Source organism: Zingiber officinale, chromosome 6B (assembly GCF_018446385.1).
Source record: "Zingiber officinale cultivar Zhangliang chromosome 6B, Zo_v1.1, whole genome shotgun sequence".
NCBI classification, from domain to species: domain Eukaryota; kingdom Viridiplantae; phylum Streptophyta; class Magnoliopsida; order Zingiberales; family Zingiberaceae; genus Zingiber; species Zingiber officinale.
In genome coordinates, this window is record NC_055996.1 from 73,972,844 (window position 1) to 73,994,165 (window position 21,322).

The 21,322-nt window shown below is 38.1% G+C and overlaps 2 protein-coding genes and 1 long non-coding RNA gene across 3 annotated transcripts in view; 2 read left to right on the forward strand and 1 right to left on the reverse strand.

The window, feature by feature from the left end:
• LOC121992709 overlaps positions 1-11,013 on the forward strand; it is a 32,344-nt gene extending 21,331 nt beyond the window's left edge. Inside the window, exons 2-6 of the long non-coding RNA XR_006114986.1 lie at positions 7,692-8,032; positions 9,383-9,712; positions 9,784-9,858; positions 9,946-10,335; positions 10,410-11,013. This is a non-coding gene — a long non-coding RNA (uncharacterized LOC121992709). The remainder of the gene's footprint in view (positions 1-7,691; positions 8,033-9,382; positions 9,713-9,783; positions 9,859-9,945; positions 10,336-10,409) is intronic.
• LOC121992708 (flavanone 3-dioxygenase 2-like) lies at positions 6,127-10,157 on the reverse strand. Its single transcript, XM_042547237.1, has 4 exons — positions 9,969-10,157; positions 9,645-9,892; positions 7,727-8,051; positions 6,127-6,584 (listed from the first exon to the last, which is right to left on the reverse strand). Exons 1-4 carry the CDS (start codon positions 10,155-10,157, stop codon positions 6,342-6,344), a joined length of 1,005 nt encoding a protein of 334 aa, XP_042403171.1. The 3' UTR covers positions 6,127-6,341.
• An 8,048-nt stretch (positions 11,014-19,061) lies between the features above and the next one.
• Positions 19,062-20,368, forward strand: LOC121990288 (flavanone 3-dioxygenase 2-like). The gene is made up of 2 exons (XM_042544452.1): positions 19,062-19,729; positions 19,806-20,368. The coding sequence occupies exons 1-2, from the start codon at positions 19,517-19,519 to the stop codon at positions 19,977-19,979; spliced, it is 387 nt and encodes a 128-aa protein (XP_042400386.1). The 5' UTR covers positions 19,062-19,516; the 3' UTR covers positions 19,980-20,368.
• The last annotated feature ends 954 nt before the right edge of the window (positions 20,369-21,322 follow it).

Consider the following 21,322-nt stretch of genomic DNA (forward strand, 5'->3'; position numbering starts at 1 on the left):
TATATTCAGACAAGTGAGATTGGATTCTAACCTATTTCTAATCCAAATGAATAGTTTCTCTCATCACCATTTGAAGGATCGGAATAACGATTGGGGTGGGGGTGTAAATATTCACTTGTTACAAATCTTTTCTTTATCGTCAAACCGAATCAGAGTAAGTAGCGGCATAATAAAAACAATACACAAGAGATACAATTATTTATTTGGTTTAGAGCTTATTTCGAGTCTTAATCCAAAACTCGTGATCCTTGATCATACCGTTGGATAATCCACTAAAATTCCTCTTTTCGAAACTGTCAGAAAAGAGGTAATTCACACAATGAGGAAGAACTATAGTAATCCTACTATGTTCTTATAATAACAATGATGTAAACTAAATTATAAATATACCAACAAAAGAATAAAAGATGTAGATCATAAGAGAGTTTTCAGTGTCGTAGCTTGCACGCAAAGTTGAAGCATAGTTGAGCAGCAATAGCACAAATGACGAGCGGAGGGTGGATCAGTAAAGTTATTCTGGCTCGGACCTCAAGCTGTTCTTTTATAAGCCATGTTCAGTCGACCAAAAAATAATTCGGTCGACTGATCAGTTCGATCGACCGATCTCCCTATTGGTCAATTGAGCACGCGCCTTTCCTTTTTTTTTGAGATCTGATCTTCGTGTCATTGATTGCATTTATTGTTCGGTCGATTGTTCACCTTGATCGGTCCATCGATCCTTGAAACTTCCTTCTTCACTGCGATCCGAATTTGTCACTGTATACTAAAATAGATTTGATCGACTGATCCCTATGTTCCGTTGACCGATCCACCTGAATTTCATCTTTGCTCTGCGCGATCTGAACCTTGCCTCATTAGTTAGATTCGGTGAACCTTCTTGTTCGATCAACCGATCCTTCGGAATATGCAAAACAGGTTAGTTCCATGGTAAAAAATATCCTTACAACACAAAGTTAGCATATGATGCATGAGTAAGAGTAGATAGTAAACCTGTCTTGATCTCAACTTGGAAACCTCTTGATTTTTTCAGTTGGATTAATGACCTAGGGTTTGTTCCTTCCCGAGACACAACCTCCCTGTCGTTCCACACCAGTTGTTTATTTCAATCTACTTGTCAAACATTAGGTCTTCTAGACTTGTTTGGACTTTGTCCTAGCATCGGATCGGCTCACCAGGGCTTCCCCTCAATATCAGGTCCTCTAGACTATCGAGTCCAACTGTTAGGTGTCAGGTCCTCGATCCAACTAGACTTTCCTGCTTGGCTTCCACGATCTGTTAAGACTTACCTGCCTAGTCGCGACTAGAACTTTCCCGGTTGAGTAAACATTCTGCATACTTAGTCAATTCATCAGATTACAACAAGACTTAAACCTTTGACAACATCAAAACTTAGGTTTGATTCTGGTGCATCCTACATCAACAATCTCTCCATTTTTGATGTTTGACAATGATGATTCACAGTTAAGTTTAAAATATACAGAGTTAAGTAAACAAATATTCTTTTTAACTCTCCCCTTGAGTTCAATAACTCCATTTAATTTACTATCTCTTTCGCATTGACATAAATAAAAAACAGGGGTCATTGCAAATTTTAAAAACTCAAATAGTAAAGTTTTGAAAATGATTCTTAAAAAAAATTATAAGCTTGAAGAAATATGATAAGTAGCTTGAAAACTTGTTAGTTTGAAAATATATTAAGCTTGAAAACTTGTGTTTAAAGCCATTTTGTATGAGTTTGATTTAAAAATTTTATGAATAAGTTTCAAAAGTATGTAAGTTTAAAACAATTTTGAAAAATGATTTTGAAAATTATAATTTCAAAACAATCTTGAAAGTTATTTTGACTATGTAAAATAATTTTGAAAGCAAGTTTGAAAGTTTTGAAAATTTTGAATGAAAATATTTAAAAATAATTTTGAAACCTATTTCAAAACAATTTTGAAAAGAATTTTGAGCAATTTTTAAGAGGTGAAAAATTGGAAGTTCTAATGGTTATTTGCTCCCCATTAAATTGATATTAATATTTTCCTATGGGTTCATGTATAAGTACTTCAGATTAGATTTATAGTTGAGTTTAATTAAGAGTTTTAGTATTTAAAGTTAATTAGTTAAAGATTTAGGGTTTTGATTAGTTTTATTAATTTAGAAAATTTGTTTATTATTAATTTTTTTATATATTCCTCAACTTTATTTAAGATTAATTAAGTTAATTAATTTTGGATTAAGTTAAGTTTCATTAATTTTAAGTTATTTTAGAATTTAAGAATGTTTGATTAAATTGATTAAATAATTTGCTTTTATTAGACTTAATTATGAGATACTTAAGAATGGTTTAAATTAACGTTGTTTGTTTTGGATTATTAAAAAGATTAATTTAGTATCTATTTTGAATTAGGTTAATTTCGAATTTATTAAGTAATTAATTTTGAAGTTATAAATTAATTGATTTAATTTTTGAATTATTATCTGCATTAATTATTTTGTTTAATTAGTTAAGATTAATTGGTTAGATAATTAGTATTAATTTTTATGGTTGATTTCAGATTTAAATAATTTGATTAATTAAGGATTAATTATGCTAGTTTAATTGTTTTTTATTCATTATAATTATTATAATTATTTTCAGATTAATTAGGGTTAAACTACTTATTAGTTAATTAAAGTTAAGATTTCAAATTGAAATTCATTAAGGATTAATCATGTGTATTAAGTTAAATTTTAAAATTAATTAGTTAAAAATTTAGGGTCAGTTAAAATTAATTTACTTAATTTCGAATTGTTCAGCTTTATTTAATTATTTAAAGTTGTTGATTAAGTCAACTCTTTGATTTGAATAATTGGTTTTGATTAGGTTAAAGAATTAAGGATTATTTATTTTAAGGTTAAATTTTGATTAATTTTGAATTAATTTGATTAATTTTAAAAATTAATAGTTATTATTCAAGTCTGAAATTTTAATTTGTTCAAGTTATAATTTAGTTTACATTTTCATATTTTAATTAAAGTTGATTATTATTTGAATTGTTTAAGAATTTTTGAATAAAGTTGTTTTATCTAGGTTAGATTCAAACTTATCTTTAGGTTCATCAAGAAGGAGTTTATAGGGTAAGTTTCTAGATTGTGGTAAGTCACACAGACATCATTAGAGTAACCATATCTGAGATAATTTTTCAAAAACTACCAATCCAAAGAACTTAATATTAGATTTTGATCTAACTAACTTATGTTTAACTGGGATAGCTTCTGCCAGATCGACTAGGTCTAGTACACTAGGTAGAACACATGATTCAGCCTAGACATGCCTTTAACAAAATTTCTTTAACGTAGTATCATCCTAATTTATTCCGATACTATATTATTAGGGTTTGTTAAATCTTTTTAGTTAACTGTTCTAAGTTAAAAAAAAATAAATTTAAATCTAGGCATGCATATTAATCAATCAAATAGGATGAACAATTTTTATATTTGTTCCCGTTGAGTCATAACTTAGATATGATATATCTAAGAGTTGGGAATCCAATAGCGGTTTGGTCCAGTCAAGTTAAGTAAACATGCTTTGGGAACCCATACTTGAAGTTGGATTATTTTGACTAATCAAAGATAAATATGACTTATTTGTCGTGTTGTACATCGTTGGGACGCAAGGATCATATTTAGATTCTTGGAACCTAAGTTAAACTTTTCCAACATTTTCTTGAGTCCCCCAATCTGACCTTTCAAGGTGGACTTTTTATATTAATCAATCAAGTAGGATGAACAATTTTTATATTTGTTCCCCTTGAGTCATAACTTAGATATGATATATCTAAGAGATGGATCTGACTCTTGGGAATCCAATAGCGGTTTGGTCTAGTCAAGTTAAGTAAACATGCTTTGGGAACCCATGCTTGAAGTTGGATTATTTTGACTAATCAAAGATAAATATGACTTATTTGTCGTGTTGTACATCGTTGGGACGCAAGGATCATATTTAGATTCTTGGAATCCAAGTTAAACTTTTCCAACATTTTCTTGAGTCTGACTTTTTCAAGGTGGAATTTTTTTCCTCAGGTTTTGCAACTTGAGTTGAAGTTTCCTCTTGAACACAGTTGGTTGATGGATTCAAGTTAACTTGCTCCTTAAAGTGTTCAACTTCCTTAAGTAGCAAGTTAATTTGATCCTCGGATGTAGTCAATTTCTTAAACAAATATTGTATGATTTTACGCATTTGATTTTCAGAAAGTAAAGTTACCTCTTGTGATTTTTCTGATACGGATATGTGGCTTCTCTCGGATTACTCGGACTTGGACTCGGACTCATGCTCAGTTTCAGACTCGTGCCCGGACTCGGACTCATGCTCGGATTCGGACTCGGACTCGAGTTCATCTATTTGTTCTTTTGTCGTTAGTGCTATGAAGCTTCTTTGCTTTGGTTCCTCCGTGTCAGTCTCCTCCGAATACGATTTGTTGTCTTGCACTTTGTTAGATAATTTATTTGAACTTTCATTGCTTTTCGTTACCGTTGAAGCGTGAGTTTCCTTGTGAATTTCTACCAACTTATTCCATAAGTCCTTGGAGCTTTCGAAGGTTCCGACCCGATAGAGTTCTTCATCCGCCAATCCACACTGGAGAGTGTATGTGGTTGTAGCATCGTCTTGAGCCTTGCTTTTAATGTCAGAGGTTCACTTTTCATTTCTAGAGCTTCTCCAAAGTTGTTGACTGGTAGTGTAAAACCTCGTTTTATGATGATCCATAAGTTGATCTCCATCTTAGAAATTGCTCCATCCGTCTCTTCCAAAGGTAGAAAATCTGTGCCGTTGAAGAGAGGTGGGCGAGAGATACTCAAACCTTCTTGTTGAGTCATTTTTTATTCTTGCAAAAATAGAAAAAACTGTATCAAGACTTTGTTTGGATTAGTAGTGTAGGAAAATAATTTAACCGAGAAAAAATAAACGAAAAATCGAAAAAAAGGCATAAGAAAAATTTTGCTTGAAAATTATTTTAAAGAAAAGATTAAAGAAAATACTAGAAAGACGGTTAAGTCTTTTCAAAGCAGTGCTCTAATACCAATTTAAGGATTGGAGGAGGGGTTGAATATCGTTAGTTAAAATTTTTTTTTTTTATTGTAAAATTGAATCAGAGTAAGTAGTGGTATAATAAAAGCAATACACATGAGACAATTATTTACTTAGTTCGGAGTTTATTTCGACTCCTACTTCAAGACCCGTGATCCTTTATCGCATCGTTGGGTAATTCACTAAAATTTCTATTTCCAAAACCTTCGGAAAAGAGGTAATTCGCACAAATAGGAAGAACGATAGTAACACATTACTATCTTCTTATAATAACAATGATGCAAACTAAAATATAAATATAACAATAAAAGAATAGAAGAGGTAGATCGTCGAAGACTTTTCGGAGTTGTAGTTTGCACACAAAGTTGAAGCATAGTTGAGTAGCAATAGCACACGCGCAGAGGGTGGATTAGTAAAGTTATTCTGCTCGGACCTCAAGCTGTCCTTTTATAAGCTATGTTCGGTCGACTAATCAATTCGGTAAGTCGATCTCCCTATTAGTTGATTGAACGCTCGCCCTTCCTTCTTTGTCAAGATTTGATCTTCGCATCATTAATTGATCGACTCCCCAATGCTTCCTCTTGATATCAGGTCCTCTAAACCTATCAAGTCCAACTGCCAGGTGTCAGGTCCTCGATCCATCTGGACTTTCTTGCCTGACTTTCACGATCTGTTAAGACTTTTTTGCCTAGTCACGACTAGGACTTTCCCAGTTGAGTCAACATTCCGCACACTTAGTCAATTATCAGATCAAAATAAGACTTAACTTTGAACCTTTGACAATATCAAAATTCAGGTTTGATTCTGGTGCATCTTGCACCAATACTACCATCTAATGTGTTTCTTAAAAAAAGATGGATCCGCCACCTCAGCCCCCCCCCCCCCCCTAGAGTTGACCCGACGAGTATGGAGGGAGGTAAATTCAGGTAGGAGGCACATAGTTGGGTGAATTCTAGGTCGTGAGTTCGTGCGAGATTCAATCCTTGCTGCAGAAATATCATGCGTTCATCGTCTACTCTACGTCTTGGGGGCTCATCCAATGTGTTTCTTGCAACTATTTAGTATCGATAATGTAGATCAAATGGTACAACGACACATCCTTTCACATAGACTATGGTTGAGAACTTCATTACATTTTTATCATAATCAAGCGCGTGCGTGCAACTGTGGGGCTTGCATTTTTATTCTAGAACAAAAATACTTAGTTAAGACTTAAGTTGGCGCGGCACTATCCCACCATTGCAATGAAAATCAGTAGGGGCATTGATACTTTTACATTGTTAGATAATTAGCTTTTAAAGAGCTCCAAACAATGCACATCATCCAAGTTCTTGCTCCAGAATTTCTTGTAATACTCATCGTAGGTGTAGCTCCGGTACATGGCTGGAGATCCATCCGTGATCAGCTTCTCCGGTGGGCTGATTATTGCGTTGTTGCAAGGGCACAGGAAAGACGCCACTGATGTCCTACTCTTATCCTTGTTAACTACAGCTCGATGCTGTACGCTCTTGTATCTCCCATTGCTCAATGCCTGCACTAGTCCAGTTTGGATAAACATGAGGTCACAAAGAGTGAAGAAAATTCTTTAGAAGAAAATTCTCTCCAAAGGATTGTTGACATCTCTCTTGACAATGAGCTCCCTAGTCTATCGGTCACTCAGATTTCTATGTTTTGTCTATGTTGACGGCTAAAATGAAAGGGAAAGGACAACTATATTCTTAATTCCTTTAAGACTTTAATACAGGAAGAGAGCAATTGACGACGACTACCTCTGACCTCTTCAACTCACAACTAATAGCCATAATGTCTACTTAGGTGATAGCAAAGAATATAGGACAAAATTTAAAAAGGCCTATCATTTTAATTATCATGCTCAAATTTAAAAAAAAATATTAAAAGGAAGCCTTATTATATTTTTCATCTCTAAAAATATTCTTATTTTAGCATTGTCGTATCAACTATGACTATAACTACCACACTTGTAGTTGCAACCTTATAAGCAATTTTAGTCAAATTGCTCTACATTGTAATAAATATGACCACGATTGTTATAGTTATAGCAACTATGATCATAGCTGCTATAGTGATTTTGATTAAGTTGGAATGATTTTAATAAGTAAAAGAGTGTTTTGATATAATATTAGTCTGTGTATAATAATTTTGATCAAGTTAGAGTAATTCTACTATAAGTTGTAGTAGCTATGGTCATAAGTGCTATAATGATTCTGAAATAATAATATTTTTGAGATGAAAAATAGAATGGAATGTCCTTTTAATATGTTTTTAAAATATTATTCTTTTGATGATAATAAAAATAAGGAGCCTCTTAATTTTTAGCTAAGTTTACAATAGCAGGAGGCAAGTCATTTCTAGCCATGTAATTTATTTAAAACTAAACACAGATCCAATAGAAAATACTGCTCAAGTGATGACCAAGCTGAGTTAGAGAAGAAAAGTCATGTTTGCTGACTAGATTAGAACGATACTCTAGGAAAAAACAATATGTCAACAGGCTAGTTGCAATTTGGCCACAAAATAAGTGCACAAAATGACATCTTTTACTTGTTTAATGAGTTAATTAGTACCTTGTTTGATTCCTTGCTGTATATATTGTATAATTTATCCTGTTGATGGACAGGTGAGAATCGATTTGTTAAATATAGGAGAGATTACCTGCAGTTGGTCTCCAATGTTGATGACCAATGCATTAGGTTGGGGATTGACAGCGATCCATTGGCCATCCTTGAGAACTTGCAAGCCAGCCACAGTTGGGTCCGGGAGAAGGATGGTAAGGGCATTAGGATCTGTGTGGGCTTGCAAGCCATAAGTCAGCTCCGGTTCTGGGCACTTGGGGTAGTGGTTGATCGCCATGTGCTGCTCTTGTTCCCCCAGCACCTTCACCAAGTAATCCTCCTCCAGCTCCAGGCTCAAAGATATTGCTCGGAGGAGCCTCATCCCCAGTTGGCGGACTTCACTACAGTAAGTGCTCACCACTTCCCTGCAACGTCAATTCAAATATATATATATATATATATATATATATATATATATATATATATATATATATGATGTAAGTTCACCAGCAAGGCTTTAGATGACTACAAACAAGAGTCAATGCTCATGAAAGATAGCTAATATTTTGCTATATCATTGCTGTCAAAAGATAACGCAAATCAACAGAGCACCGAAGTGCACGATGGTCACCGTTAATTGGCAGTGCAATAAGGAATATGAAGGAAGCAGCAAATGGTTATCAATCTCATAAGATTCTGTGACAAATAAGAATATGATCAGATAATTATTTTATTTTATTTTCAGCTAGTTTTTGCAGTTTGTCGAGCGCCTCTCAAACTCTGGGCTAATTAAGGTGGAAATAATCAATTGCAGCCATAGTTTGTAGAATCGCGATTCTATGCAGAATCGATTTAGGATCAGGATCGGATCGTAGAATCGTACGATCCTACCAAAAACCCTTACAATCTTATCATACATGATTAATAATTAGAAAAAATATCTAAAAAACTTATTTACATATAAATAAATAACTAATTTTGTATATATATGCAATCATTTACACTCAACACCTCAAATTATATTACTACGTGTACAAATTTAAATTAACTTGTAATTCAACTATCATTCTCGCATAGTAATAATATTTATATTTTCATATCATAAAATGAAAGAATATTAAATTTCTATTAACACAATAATAATAATACATTCAATGTCAAAAATATTTCTTTGGTTTATAAGATAATTTAATTTAAAAGCTAACAAAGCACCTAACGTATATAACAGAAGCTATTGAATCATTTGATTCAAATATGAACGTCGGAAATAATCTTTTAAACACTGGTTGATGCCACACAATACTAGACAATAGGCATAAAAAAACTCATTATTTTGGGGAAAAGAAATGACAAAATATTATTGATAAAAAACTAACTCAAAAATAATTAAACATATGTTTAAATAATTTAACGGTAATTCTTGTTGGCCAGAATCTGGCCAGCTAGAATTTTGTATGCTCCAATTAGAATGCATGCATGTACATGCATGTAATTAATGTACACAGATGATATTACCAAAATACCCATGTGTACACTTGCATGTATTGATTTTAGCTGGCCAGATTCTGGCCATTTAGCATTACCCATAATTTAAAACTCTAATAAGATGAAAAAAAGATAATAAAAAAAGATAAAATCATCTAGACATCCGAAAAGGATTTAAATGATATTTTTTGGGTATGAAATAGCGTGGTTAAGAATAAATTTTGAAATTTATTAAAGATCTCTGAATGAGTTTTGATTTGATATATTATAGGTCCTGTGGTTCAATCCAAGTCAAAAGTTATGACCTCTTAAAGCTTCCACCGATCTTGCTCCGATTATGCTCTGATCCTGTTCCGATCCTACCGATTCTGTTCCAATCCTACCAATCCTGTTGCGATCCTACTGCAAAGAGCGATTTTGCACGATCCTAGATCGATTTTGGATTTCCGGATAGTAGGATCGTACGATTCTACGATCCGGATTGTGATTTTGCAAACTATGATTGCTACTAAATAGTAGTCAATGAAGCTTACTTGAACAAAGGCGGATTGGAAGGCCAAGCGGGCACAAACTCCTCAAGTGGATAACAATGAAGGCGGAGGTAATCTCGCCAATTTCGCACTGTCTCCTTCTTTATGTTGAAGCTCGTCGACAGCCGCATCTTCTTTGCAGGGTCATCGGAGTAATGCTTCGCCTTCTCCTCCGCCGGCAGCCGGAAGAACTCCAAAGCCACCTCCATCATCTCCCGTATCAACTCCACCTCTACTCCATGATTCACCACCTATTAATCAGTGAATAGAGAAGGCTCTGATGATAAGTATTTCTTTTATACAGATAGATAGAGGAAGAGGGAGAACCTGGAAGAAGCCGTTGGAAGAGCAGGCGTGGGCAACTTGGGCTACAACGTCGAAGGAGGTGAGGTCAATTGTAGGGATGTTAGCATTGGTGATTACTTCTTCTAGGCACGGCCTTTGGGACTCCGGCCGGACGTAGCTGCTGGGGAGGGAGGCGTGGTCTGTGACATTGGAGAGGAGCGCAGCTGCCATGGTAATTTAGCTGGAGCCCCTCTCCTTATTCAACCCCGGTTGGCGGCACAGTGAATGCATAGCGAACTGAAACATATATAGGGCTTGCCAGGGGAGGAGTGGAGGGCCATTACAGCCTCCCCTTAATTTTTTAGTACCAGACGGGTAGGATATAGACCTGCAAATTCGCCCAAAAATGGTACGAAAACATTTGGTTAAGATGGTTATATTAATTATTTATATTTCTGACTAATTTGTTTGTGGTGTCAGCAGCCTGACATAATCGCTGTGCTCATCCATGCTGCGGTAATCTTGGATGCATCTCACCCGAGTCGACTATTTCACAAGTTCCATGGAGTTATTTATAGTTGTTTTCTGGAGTGTATCGTCATCCTTTGTTTTCTAGTATCTCCAGTTTGTTCTGCATAAATGCATAATCACAGGGATGTTTTTTTTTATATATAATTTGGCAGGCAAACCCAATATTGTTCACGATTCAGTTGATTAGCTTATTTGTCGACTTAGTGAATAAAGAGATCACTAAGTCGACAAATAAGCTAATCAACAGAATCTAGAGAACAGGGTTGGTTAAATAGCAGGTTTGGTGCTCATCTCCGTTGTCGGGCTAGTTAACATGCACCGCTTGAGCCAGTTAGGGGCCAAGGAAGATCCGTTGAGGCTAGCTAAGCAACCCATTGAAAAAGGATCTCAGAATGCTGCCGTAAGTTGTGGGTTTAATTTGACTGTCAAATAGATAAATAAAGTTGAATATGTAGAATGTATAGACTGAACCAAATGAGTTCCAACACGTTAGATGTAGCAAACATTAGTCTTTGCTAGAAGTCAACAATTTGTGCAGATTAGAGGAGTTGAATAATTTTTTTTTCCCAGCACCAAATAAAGTAATAATCATTCTATTTTATATATCAAAATGAGAAATGTTTATTTCTAAGCTTGATTAGTCCATTCTTCCAGAATATATGAATTTTTCAATCCCTTTGAATAAAATGGCAGGAAAGGCTAACTTTGAGAATTTTTCTGCATTATTTACGCCATTACTGTTGAAAATGCGGCTGTACCTTTGAATTCTGTGCTGAAAATTAAAAAGCAGGAACAATACCAGTCAAATTCTTGTTCTATCAAACGCTTGCATACGTTTTCATGCCGTAATTCATTAAACATGTGTGTGAATTCAACATTGGCCGACAACCTAATACAACCGTCACCGGTTGTTTCATACCGTCTTCTAATTTTATATTTAAAAATAATGGTTCAAGTTAGTGCTATCACATTCCAGCATAATTATTTTTCAAATTCAGTAATTTCCACGAGTGTGACAAGGAAAAAACAAGAACATAGATTTTTTTTTTAAAAAAAATCTTATTTTAGCAAGGAAGATACAAAAGGAGACTGCAGAGAAAATGAAAAAAAAAATAATTTGTTCTTATTTTGTATAGTGAAATCAGTTTTTTCACCATACTTTTCCTTTCCATCCACTTTGGAAAGAAATAAGGTTTTTAAAACGTGGGAAAGAAAGAAGGAATGAAGAGATCTCTTGTAGCGGCGAATTTGAACGAAGGTTGCTAGAATGACTATTTTTCATTGCTCTTTGCAAGTGTTCTTCGGGTAGAACCAGATCCAATTGCCCGAGGAGGCTAAGTCACAAACCTCTTTTTGGACCGACTAAGCATATTGATCGAGTCTTTTTGAACCAACCCAAACAGCTAATTTAACAATTGCAGAACAAATCCACACACAGTTAAATTAAACCTACAACTTAAGGCAGCATTCTGAGTTAAAGAGTATAATACAGTGGGCATGCCACAGTATTGCATAATGCATGCTTGGATAAACACAATTATATGCACGAATAATCATAAATTATTGCCTGCAGACTTCATAAACCATTATTCATTAGCAGCTTAATTTTCCTAATGAATAATATTGCTGATGCGGCAGAAAAGGGAGCTTACTAAGTATGAGTCAAAGGCGGTACAACAATCGACGTGGAGATTTAAGTCAAGATGATCAAAGATAGGAAGTCACCTGGTCACCAAAGATGGCTGAGCGGGCGGCAACGTGCCGACCGTGTTGGTCGTTGCATCAGTTGCAACGTTAGAAAGATGAAGAGGAGTGTCTTTTCACCTTCATCTTCCCTCATTGAGTGCCATCAAAGTATCAGTTTATAACCAATGCTCGCTTCCTATATAAATTGGTGTCCAAGAACAATCAAAAGACAAGGGTGCGACGGTGATCAGTGTGTGCACAGTGGAGCGACGGTGGGCAAAGGAAACATCTGTTGAGAGGGATTTGACTCGTGAAACTTAAAGGGCTTTTCGGTTTCATCCGTGATCACCCTTCCGACAGTAGTGGCATCTTCGCCTGTGGCTTCTTTGATTTCTCCTCGGAAGATCACTGTGAGTCAATTACAAGTTTAGATTTTGTGTTTGTTTCATGCTATCAAATACGACATTGATATCAAAATGAATAGTTTTTGAAAGCATGAATTTCACTACGCGAAACTAAGAAATCGTGACGTTGTGATTTCCGCGATCTCTGCAAGAATCGGCATTCCGAAGTCATGTTTTCCACCGCCTATATGGAAATCATGTAGTCCTCGGTGGTATAGAGTCACTGTAGAGGAGTGCCGACGACCGTATTTAAATACTAGTAAAAATCGATCGCAGGAATATGAACAGCAATTGTTACTCTTCATCCGTCAAACAGGAATTGAGAAAATGTTTGATTTTATAAAATCAAATTAAAAAAAAATCGAAACGTTTTCATCTTATTAATAAAAAAAATGATTTTTTTAACAGTTTATTTTTACCGAAAATGATTTGATTAGTGTTTAATTAAATGCATTTATAGTATTATTAATTAATAAATGCATGCTGAATTAATTTATGGTTCAATTAAATTGAAAATTGAACTAGATCAACTTGTCCAATCAAATTTAGGTTTGGTTTAAATTAATATTTGATTTAAATAGATTAGTTGATTCAATAATACCTAGATCTGGTTCAAATCATTTGTTAGTTTAATTAGATTATTTTATTATTGAATTAGTTGAGGTGATTTTGATTACATAAGTTGAACTGATCAAATATGACCAAATTAGTTCTATAATGTTAGATTTGATAAAAAAGATTAGATTTGTTCTAATGGATCAGACTTAATTCAATGGACATTGAATTGATCAAACGGACCTAAGTTTGATCAATAAGTCTAAAATTGACTTAAAATGGGTTAGATATAAACCAGAACAAACATAGATAAAAACATTCTTGTCCAATTAGATTAGTTTTGATTAGAAAATAAACCAAATATAGGAGCTGATCATCAGATCAAATGTGTCAGTCATATGAGACTCCCCAAATAAAGAAAATTTGTTTTTCTTATTTGCTTATGTATTATGTATATATTTGTTCTATGTATATATGGGAATTGAATAAGACCGGTTTTATTACTGGTTTCTCGGTTTTGTACTGATATCATTACTTTAAATTCCAGATACCACGAACAATATACACGATAACTGGTCTCTATGAACAACAACATGAGCTTTGGGAGAAGATCAAGAAGCTGGAATATGACCTGGATCACGGAGTCAGTTGACTTATTGGTCGACTCGATTGGTTGTTCTAGAAACTCAAGCGAGAAGAGTTTTCCATCCAAGAAACCTACAGAAGATGGGCTTTGGTTTATTCACTGTCGGAACATCTTAGGCAGATATCACTCCAACTAGTGGGAGTGGTGCTAGCTTATCTATGTTACTAGTTTTCTATTTACTGTCGTTATGCACGAACAGTATTAGCCCATTTAGTTTTTGAGTCATGTAATAATTTTTCTCGTTATGTATAAACAGAGTTATGTTATGTGTTAACTAACTTGCCCATGATTAGTTCATGTGAAAATGATTAGTTCATTTTAATTATGATTAGTTCATATAACCATACGATTAGTTCATATGAAAAATGATTAATTCATTTGATGGGATGTGTGTAATTTAATTGATCAATGTTGATTAGATTGGATCATACAAATGATAAGTGGAAACATAGTTATCACTTGATTTTATAAACCAATTCTAATTTACAGTGAATAAATAATCAATTGCATGCATATGAATTACACTGAAATAATAAATAATGTATTTATTTATTGTAGATTATGACAACTAAAAACATCATAGCTGAACTTAATAAAGGAGAAAAATTATGGGAATAACTACAAAATCTGGCATCTCAAGATACAATACGTTCTCGAGGAACAAGAAGTTCTAGAGGCTATAAATCAATTCATGGAAGAACCGGCTGATGGTTCTACAACGCAGCACAGACGTGACCTTGATGCCTATAAGATATGGAAAAGAAAGGACTCTATTGCTAGGAGAATATTGATTAGTTCAATGGTGGATGATCTAGTATTTGAGTATGAGCCATTATCACAGCTCATGCTATCTGGGCAGCCCTTACAGAGAAGTACAGTGGAGTAAGTCTGAGTAAGCTCTGTCAGTTAACAATCAAGTTTGATGGCTGTAAAAAATGCTCGAATGTTACCATGGCCCAACATCTCAGGGAGATGAGTAACATGATTTGAGAGCTTAAGACTGCTGGTCATGTATTGATCGATGAACAACAAGTTCAGGTAGTTATTCGTTCCTTTCCTGATTCTTGGAAAACGATAAACAAAATCTGACCCACAATGAGAGTATCAAGACTTTCACTGATGTCTCACGCCATGAGAGTATTTGACCCACAGTCAACTCATATATGTGCGAGCATCCCTTGAATGGTTATCTGGTGCTCCAGGACTCGGGACTCAGCGCCAGTCGACTCACTCCATTCCTCAGTCGGAAGATGGTGCACCGCGGTTATGTGACGTTGGCCGCTCAGGGATGACTGGGCCGAGGTTGCTTTGCCGGACGACCGAGAAGATGACATCGAATGGATGCCAGACTTTTGAGCCTTCGATGGCAGTGTCATGAAGGCAACTAGCGGCGTGCAAAGAGTTCCCTACGGTAGACCGAATAACGATGGCGTTTGATCAGACGATGTAGGGGTCGCAGTCTCTTGAACTGGAACTGGGGTCAAAGTTTCAACCCGTTCGATGGAAGGGCGCGGGCTAGTTCTGATAGGACTCCGCACCACCGAGGAAGCGGAGTGTGAAGAAGTCTCCGCCCGACGCCTCTTACGCCTTATTAGTGGCTCTCCAGAGGAGACCAAGCCTGACTCCCTCTCAACCCGAATAACCGGAAGCTGTTCGGAGGGAGATTGTGATTTATCAACCGCTCCACCGCTAGGTGTCAAACTGTCTGCCCCTCTGCTCACCAAGGCTGGAGTCGTTTCGCTCTCGCCTTACGGGTCTTGTTGATAGCCGATCAGCTGCAGACCGCGGCTCTCCAACTCATCCACGATTGCCGCATTGATCACAACATCCGTAAGCTTAGCCTTTCCGGCTAGACGCGCATGTAACATAACTTCAGTTGCAAAAGAGGGAGAGAAATCAGTTAGAATCAAAGGAAGGAGTGAAGAAGTTGCATACCTAAGCTGGAAGGAAACCGAGTGCGGATCAGACTCAAGCTGAAAATGTAAAGGACACCCTCCAGCAGCAACTTGTAGATGTCATATTTCTGACCGACAAACATTGAAGCTGCATTGAGGTAGTCCGATCGAGTCTTGTATTTTTTCAGTGGAGGTTGACTTGCCATTTCGAGCTGCCAGTCAGTTGGGAAGTCTGGTCGCTCGGGAAGGTGTACAAAAAAGAAGTGCTCCCTCCAATGTTTATTGGAGGTCGGCATTTTATCGAATAAAACTAAGCCCACTCGGGCTTGGAAAAGAAAAGTCTCCGGCTCGGACAACTTAGGATAATAAAAGTAATGAAAAAGTTGGGGAGTAAGAGAAATGCCGTGCAGGCGGAACAGAACTACTACCCTACACAACAGTCGAATGGAGTTCGATACTACTTGATGAAGGAAGATGCGAAAATATTTACAAACGGAAGGAAAGAAGGGGTGAATGGGAAACCGCAGACCGACGGTAAATTGATCCCTAAAGAAACGAAGACAGTCGGGCGACAAAGTGTTTGGACGATCGGAAGGAGAAGGAAGAAAAACTTGATAATCAGAAGGAAATTCATAGGCGGCAGTCAAGCTCTCAGTATCGTCGACGTCAAACCTGGACTCAGTAGAGGTGTACCAAGGCCTAGGGACACTGACGGGAGGCTGTGAGGAACTCGCCATTGTAAAAAATAAAGGTAGCGAAAAGATGTGATTGGAAGGAAGCCTGTTGGAAGAATATCACCGAAAAACTCGAAGACGGAGTGCAAAGGAAGAAGGCGATATGTGACGGGAAGGAAGCTTACTGGAAGGTCACCGGAGGAGCAGGAAAGGAAGAATATCGTTGGAACACAGAGACGGAATGACGCCGAAAAGCTCAAAGGCGGAGAAGTGAAGAGGAAAAAGAAGATGTGATGGGTTTATAAACTCCAGGACCGGTCGATCGGGGTCGTCCGATCGAGGGTCACGAAGACCTAGACATAGATCTGGCTGTCGAATTCAAATCGTCAACATCACATCGCTAGAGAATATTCCCCTATCACGTCCAACGTGCGGAGGCAGCAGGGGGGACATGTGGCGCCTCATCATGGGCTGACATTTAATGAAGGCAATTAAAAGGCATGGGAGCGCGCTCAACCGTAATGCGCAAAGATTTGCACGATTTCCTAGAAATATGGGTGACGTAAGCTCAGACTGTGCTCACCCAAAGAAGCCCAAGAAAAGATTTCCAAGTATGAATGTTTGTTGTGCCGGTCAGCTTAAGGGAGTAGATATATGGCTAAACGACAATATTCAACAGGCCGATCGGCAAAGAACGATCACCTAGCTGACCGTTGGTCCATGTTAGTTCGATCATAAGCCAAGGAGTGTCGTAAGCCGATCGGGTGAAAAACGTCATTGACAATTTGTCCAGTTAGTCGAACTTGCAGCCTCCTTCGACTAGACTTGAGGGGGAGACATGTGATGCGGTAATAAGGAGGGGCCCATCCTGCATGGGTCAGTTGCCACGATGGAGGTCAAAGTCAAGACGGTCAACACTTAGGTATCATAAGGCCAAACAGAGGTTATGCGCATTGGTCGATCGGGCGATCATCCCCCGATCAAGAGGAGAAGGCCCCAGTCCGATCCCACCTTTGACTCGGGGAGGTATGTCAAATAGCTCGAGTTTATTGATTGACGCCGAACGGAGGAGAAGATTATAGGTGGAATCTTGGCCGAACGGTTACCCCGCTCGGCCTGGTAACAAGACTTAGCAGGCACAACAGAGTGCCGACCGATCGTATGCACGATAGTCACGACGGAGTTCCAGCCGAGCAGATAGGATGCAGGAACAACAATGTTTTGGCCGAACGGCTAACCCGCTTGTCCTAGCAGCGGACCCACTATTCTCTCGATATCCTTTTGGGAGTGAGTATCGTTGACACCCAGCAAGGTTGATAGAAAGATCATACGAAAGAAGCTTCTACTGTCGCATCAGAGATATGCTTGGCTTGTTAAGGTATTGTGTCAGGGACACTTTACTGACAAGTTTTTTCAGGGAAAACTTCGAGAAGCGTATCTGCTTGGGAAGCGTGCATACCCGTTACAGAAGCTCTTTATAAAGGGGGGGGTTCAAACATCGACGGAGGTACGCAATATTCACTGTTTGCTCTACAGTGCTTATTCTTGTTGCTCCGTCTTCTGCATCATCGCCAGTGACTGACTTGAGCGTCGGAGGACCAACGTTAGAGACCCTTTCCCTGGCTCAGCATTGACATCATCTGTTTTGCAGGGTGGATCGTAGTCCACATGCGGTCAGCGGTAGCGTCACATCCCTAGCTTTCCGTCTCATCGACTTTCGGGCAGGATCAAATAGAATCAATTTTGGTTGAATAAAGATTAAGTATGGATCATGATAAAATAGCATTAATGTAATTAAACAAATATTGAAAACTCAAAGAGCAGGGTCATCACAAGCGGGGAGTCCTTTGCCTTGATCTCTATCTACTCCAAGGCTATCAAGAAAAGGACATTAACAGAACTTCCAGTATCAATGAAAACTCAGGCTACATCAAATTGATTATAGTGGCATGGATGGCCCAAGCATCATTGTGGTGGATGGCCACCCCCTCTCAATTTTGTTGATCAAAATCAAGGACTGGCCCCTCATTTACTGATGTTTCTTCGACTGCGATAAACTCCATGTAGCTATATCTCTTTTTGGCTTGGTTGGAGTTGCAATGTAGCCCCACTTGAGATCATATTGATGAACCCCTGAGTAGGTTGGTTGTTGCCAGCCTAACCTCTCCCCTCCTTCTCGTGGTTGGGGGACCTCCTTGCTATTGATGTTCTTGCCGTTCAGTAGTTGGCCAGCTGAGCAAATTTTCTATGAGTATCTTTGGCACTGGCGGAGCCAAGATTTGTAGTCCACCTGGGCTATAAATGTCCTCAAAAGGTTCCCTAGGCTAAAGACCCTTTGCTCTATTTGAGAATGAAAAAAATCAATGCAATCGAGGTTTAAAATTGACACAACTTTGGCTGGGCCCCCAGGCTATAGCCTAAGTAGCCTAAAGCCTGGCTCCGACCTTGATCTCTGGGACGACTGAGGGAATTTCTAACACGGCCTAAGTGAACCGCTGGATGCACTCGGACAAAGGTTCCTATGATTTATTGTTTCAGATTGAAAACTCAAAGGAGTAGACGGGTACCTCTTTGAGCAAGAGAAGTAGTGCATAAATACCATTGCGAAGTCATTAAACGACTTAATGGAGTTGGGTTGCAAGGTGTTGAACCATTGTTGGAGTACTCATGGAGAAGGGTCACATTTTCAAAATGACACAAGTACTCTTTATGATCTATAGTATCATTGTATTTGTTGATCTAAGGTAGCCGAAAGTAGATCGACATCCTTTCTTCCAGTAATAGGAGGGGCTTGTTGGCCCTCTCTTAACTTGAGAAGCGGAAGCAGCTCCTTTCAAACTCTGCACTGAGTGCTATATAGCTAGTGCCGCCTTTACTTGTGCCTCTGCCTTATCCTTGACGAGCATGGCCCGACTACGCTCGAGTGCCTCATCTACCATGGTGGTGATGACTGATGAGGTGTGTGAGTTGTCCCATGGAATGGGCATCTTGTTGCCTCTAGAACCGTTGAAAGAGGAGGCTTCCTCTGCTCTTCCGACTCCTCACTATGTGGGTCTGTCTTGTGCCCACCATCTTCGTCTTTACTCTAGCTTCAAACAGATGATGTCAAAAATGTCATTTAACATGGCTCGATCGCGCCTCCCACAGGTTCAAATTGAGTAGAGCTCCTTTTTCATCTTATCCGGACGACTAAGCCTGCATGTCAACACAACATCAGCAAGTGTCACCCTCCAACGTCTACTCCAACGTCACAGACCACGCCTCCCTCCCCAGCAGCTACGTCCGGCCGGAATCCCAAAGGCCGTGCCTAGAAGAAGTAATCACCAATGCTAACATCCCTACAATTGATCTCACCTCCTTCGACGTTGTAGCCCAAGTTGCCCACGCCTGCTCTTCCCACGGCTTCTTCCAGGTTCTCCCTCTTCCTCTATCTATCTATATAAAAGAAACACTTATCATCAGAGGCTTCTCTATTCGCTGATTAATAGGTGGTGAATCATGGAGTAGAGGTGGAGCTGATACGGAAGATGATGGAGGTGGTTTTGGAGTTCTTCCGGCTGCTGGCAGAGGAGAAGGCCAAGCATTACTTCGACGACCCTGCGAAGAACCAATTCCGCACTGTCTCCTTCTTTATGTTGAAGCTCGTCTACAGCCACATCTAATTCTTCATAGGGTCCTCGGAGTAATGCTTCATCTTCTCCTCCGTCGGCAACCGGAAGAACTCCAAAGCCACGCCATCATCTCCCATATCAGCTCCACCTCTACTCCATGATTCACCACCTATTCATCGAATAGAGAAGCCTCTGCTGATAATTGTTTCTTTTAGATAGAAAGAGGCGACCTGGGCAACTACGTCGGGAGAGGCGAGGTCAATTGTAGGGATGTCAGCGTCGGCGATGGCTTCCTCTTGGCGCGGCCTTTGGGACACCGGCCGGACGTAGCTCAGCCGCCATAGAAATTTAGCTGCAGCCTCTCTCCTTATTCAACCCCGGTAGGCGGCACAGTGAATGCATAGCGAACTGAAACATATATAGGGCTTGCCAGGGGAGGAGTGGAGGGCCATGGCAGCCTCCCCTTCAATTTTTTAGTACAAGAAGGTTAGGATCTAGACCTGCAAATTCGCCCAAAAATGGTAGGAAAACATTTGGTTAAGATGGTTATACTAATTATTTATATTTCTGACTAATTTGTTTGTGGTGTCAGCAGCCTGACATAATCGCTGTGCTCATCCATGCTGCGGTAATCTTGGATGCATCTCTCACCCGAGTCGACTATTTCACAAGTTCCATGGAGTTATTTATAGTTGTCACTCATTGGTCGTCGTTTTCTGGAGGGTGTCGTCATCCTTTGTTTTCTAGTATTTCCAGTTTGTTCTGCTTAAATGCATAATCACAGCAGATGTTTTTTTTTTTTTTAATAATTTGGCAGGCAAACACAATATTGTTTACGATTCTGTTGATTAGCTTATTTGTCGACTTAGTGAATAAAGAGACTATGGTAGCAGTCTCTTTATTCACTAAGTCGACAAATAAGCTAAGATAATCAACAGAATCTAGAGAACAGGGTTGATGGTTAAATAGCAGGTTTGGTGCACATTTCCGTGACAGGTTTCGGGGAAATATCGTCATTTCACCCTCCGTTGTCGGCCAGTTAACACGCACCGCTTGAGCCCGTTAGGGGCCAAGGAAGATCCGTTTAGGCTAGCTAAGCAACCCATTGAAAAAGGATCTCAGAATGCTGCCGTAAGTTGTGGGTTTAATTTGACTCTCAAATAGATAAATAAAGTTGAATATGTAGAATGTATAGACTGAACCAAATGAGTTCCAACACGTTAGATGTAGCAAACATTAGTTTTTGCTAGAAGTCAACAATTTTTGCAGATTAGAGGAGTTGAATAAAAATTATTTTTTTTATAGCACCAAATAAAGTAATGATCATTCTATTTTATGTATCAAACTGAGAAATGTTTATTTCTAAGCTTGATTAGTCCATTCTTCCAGAATAT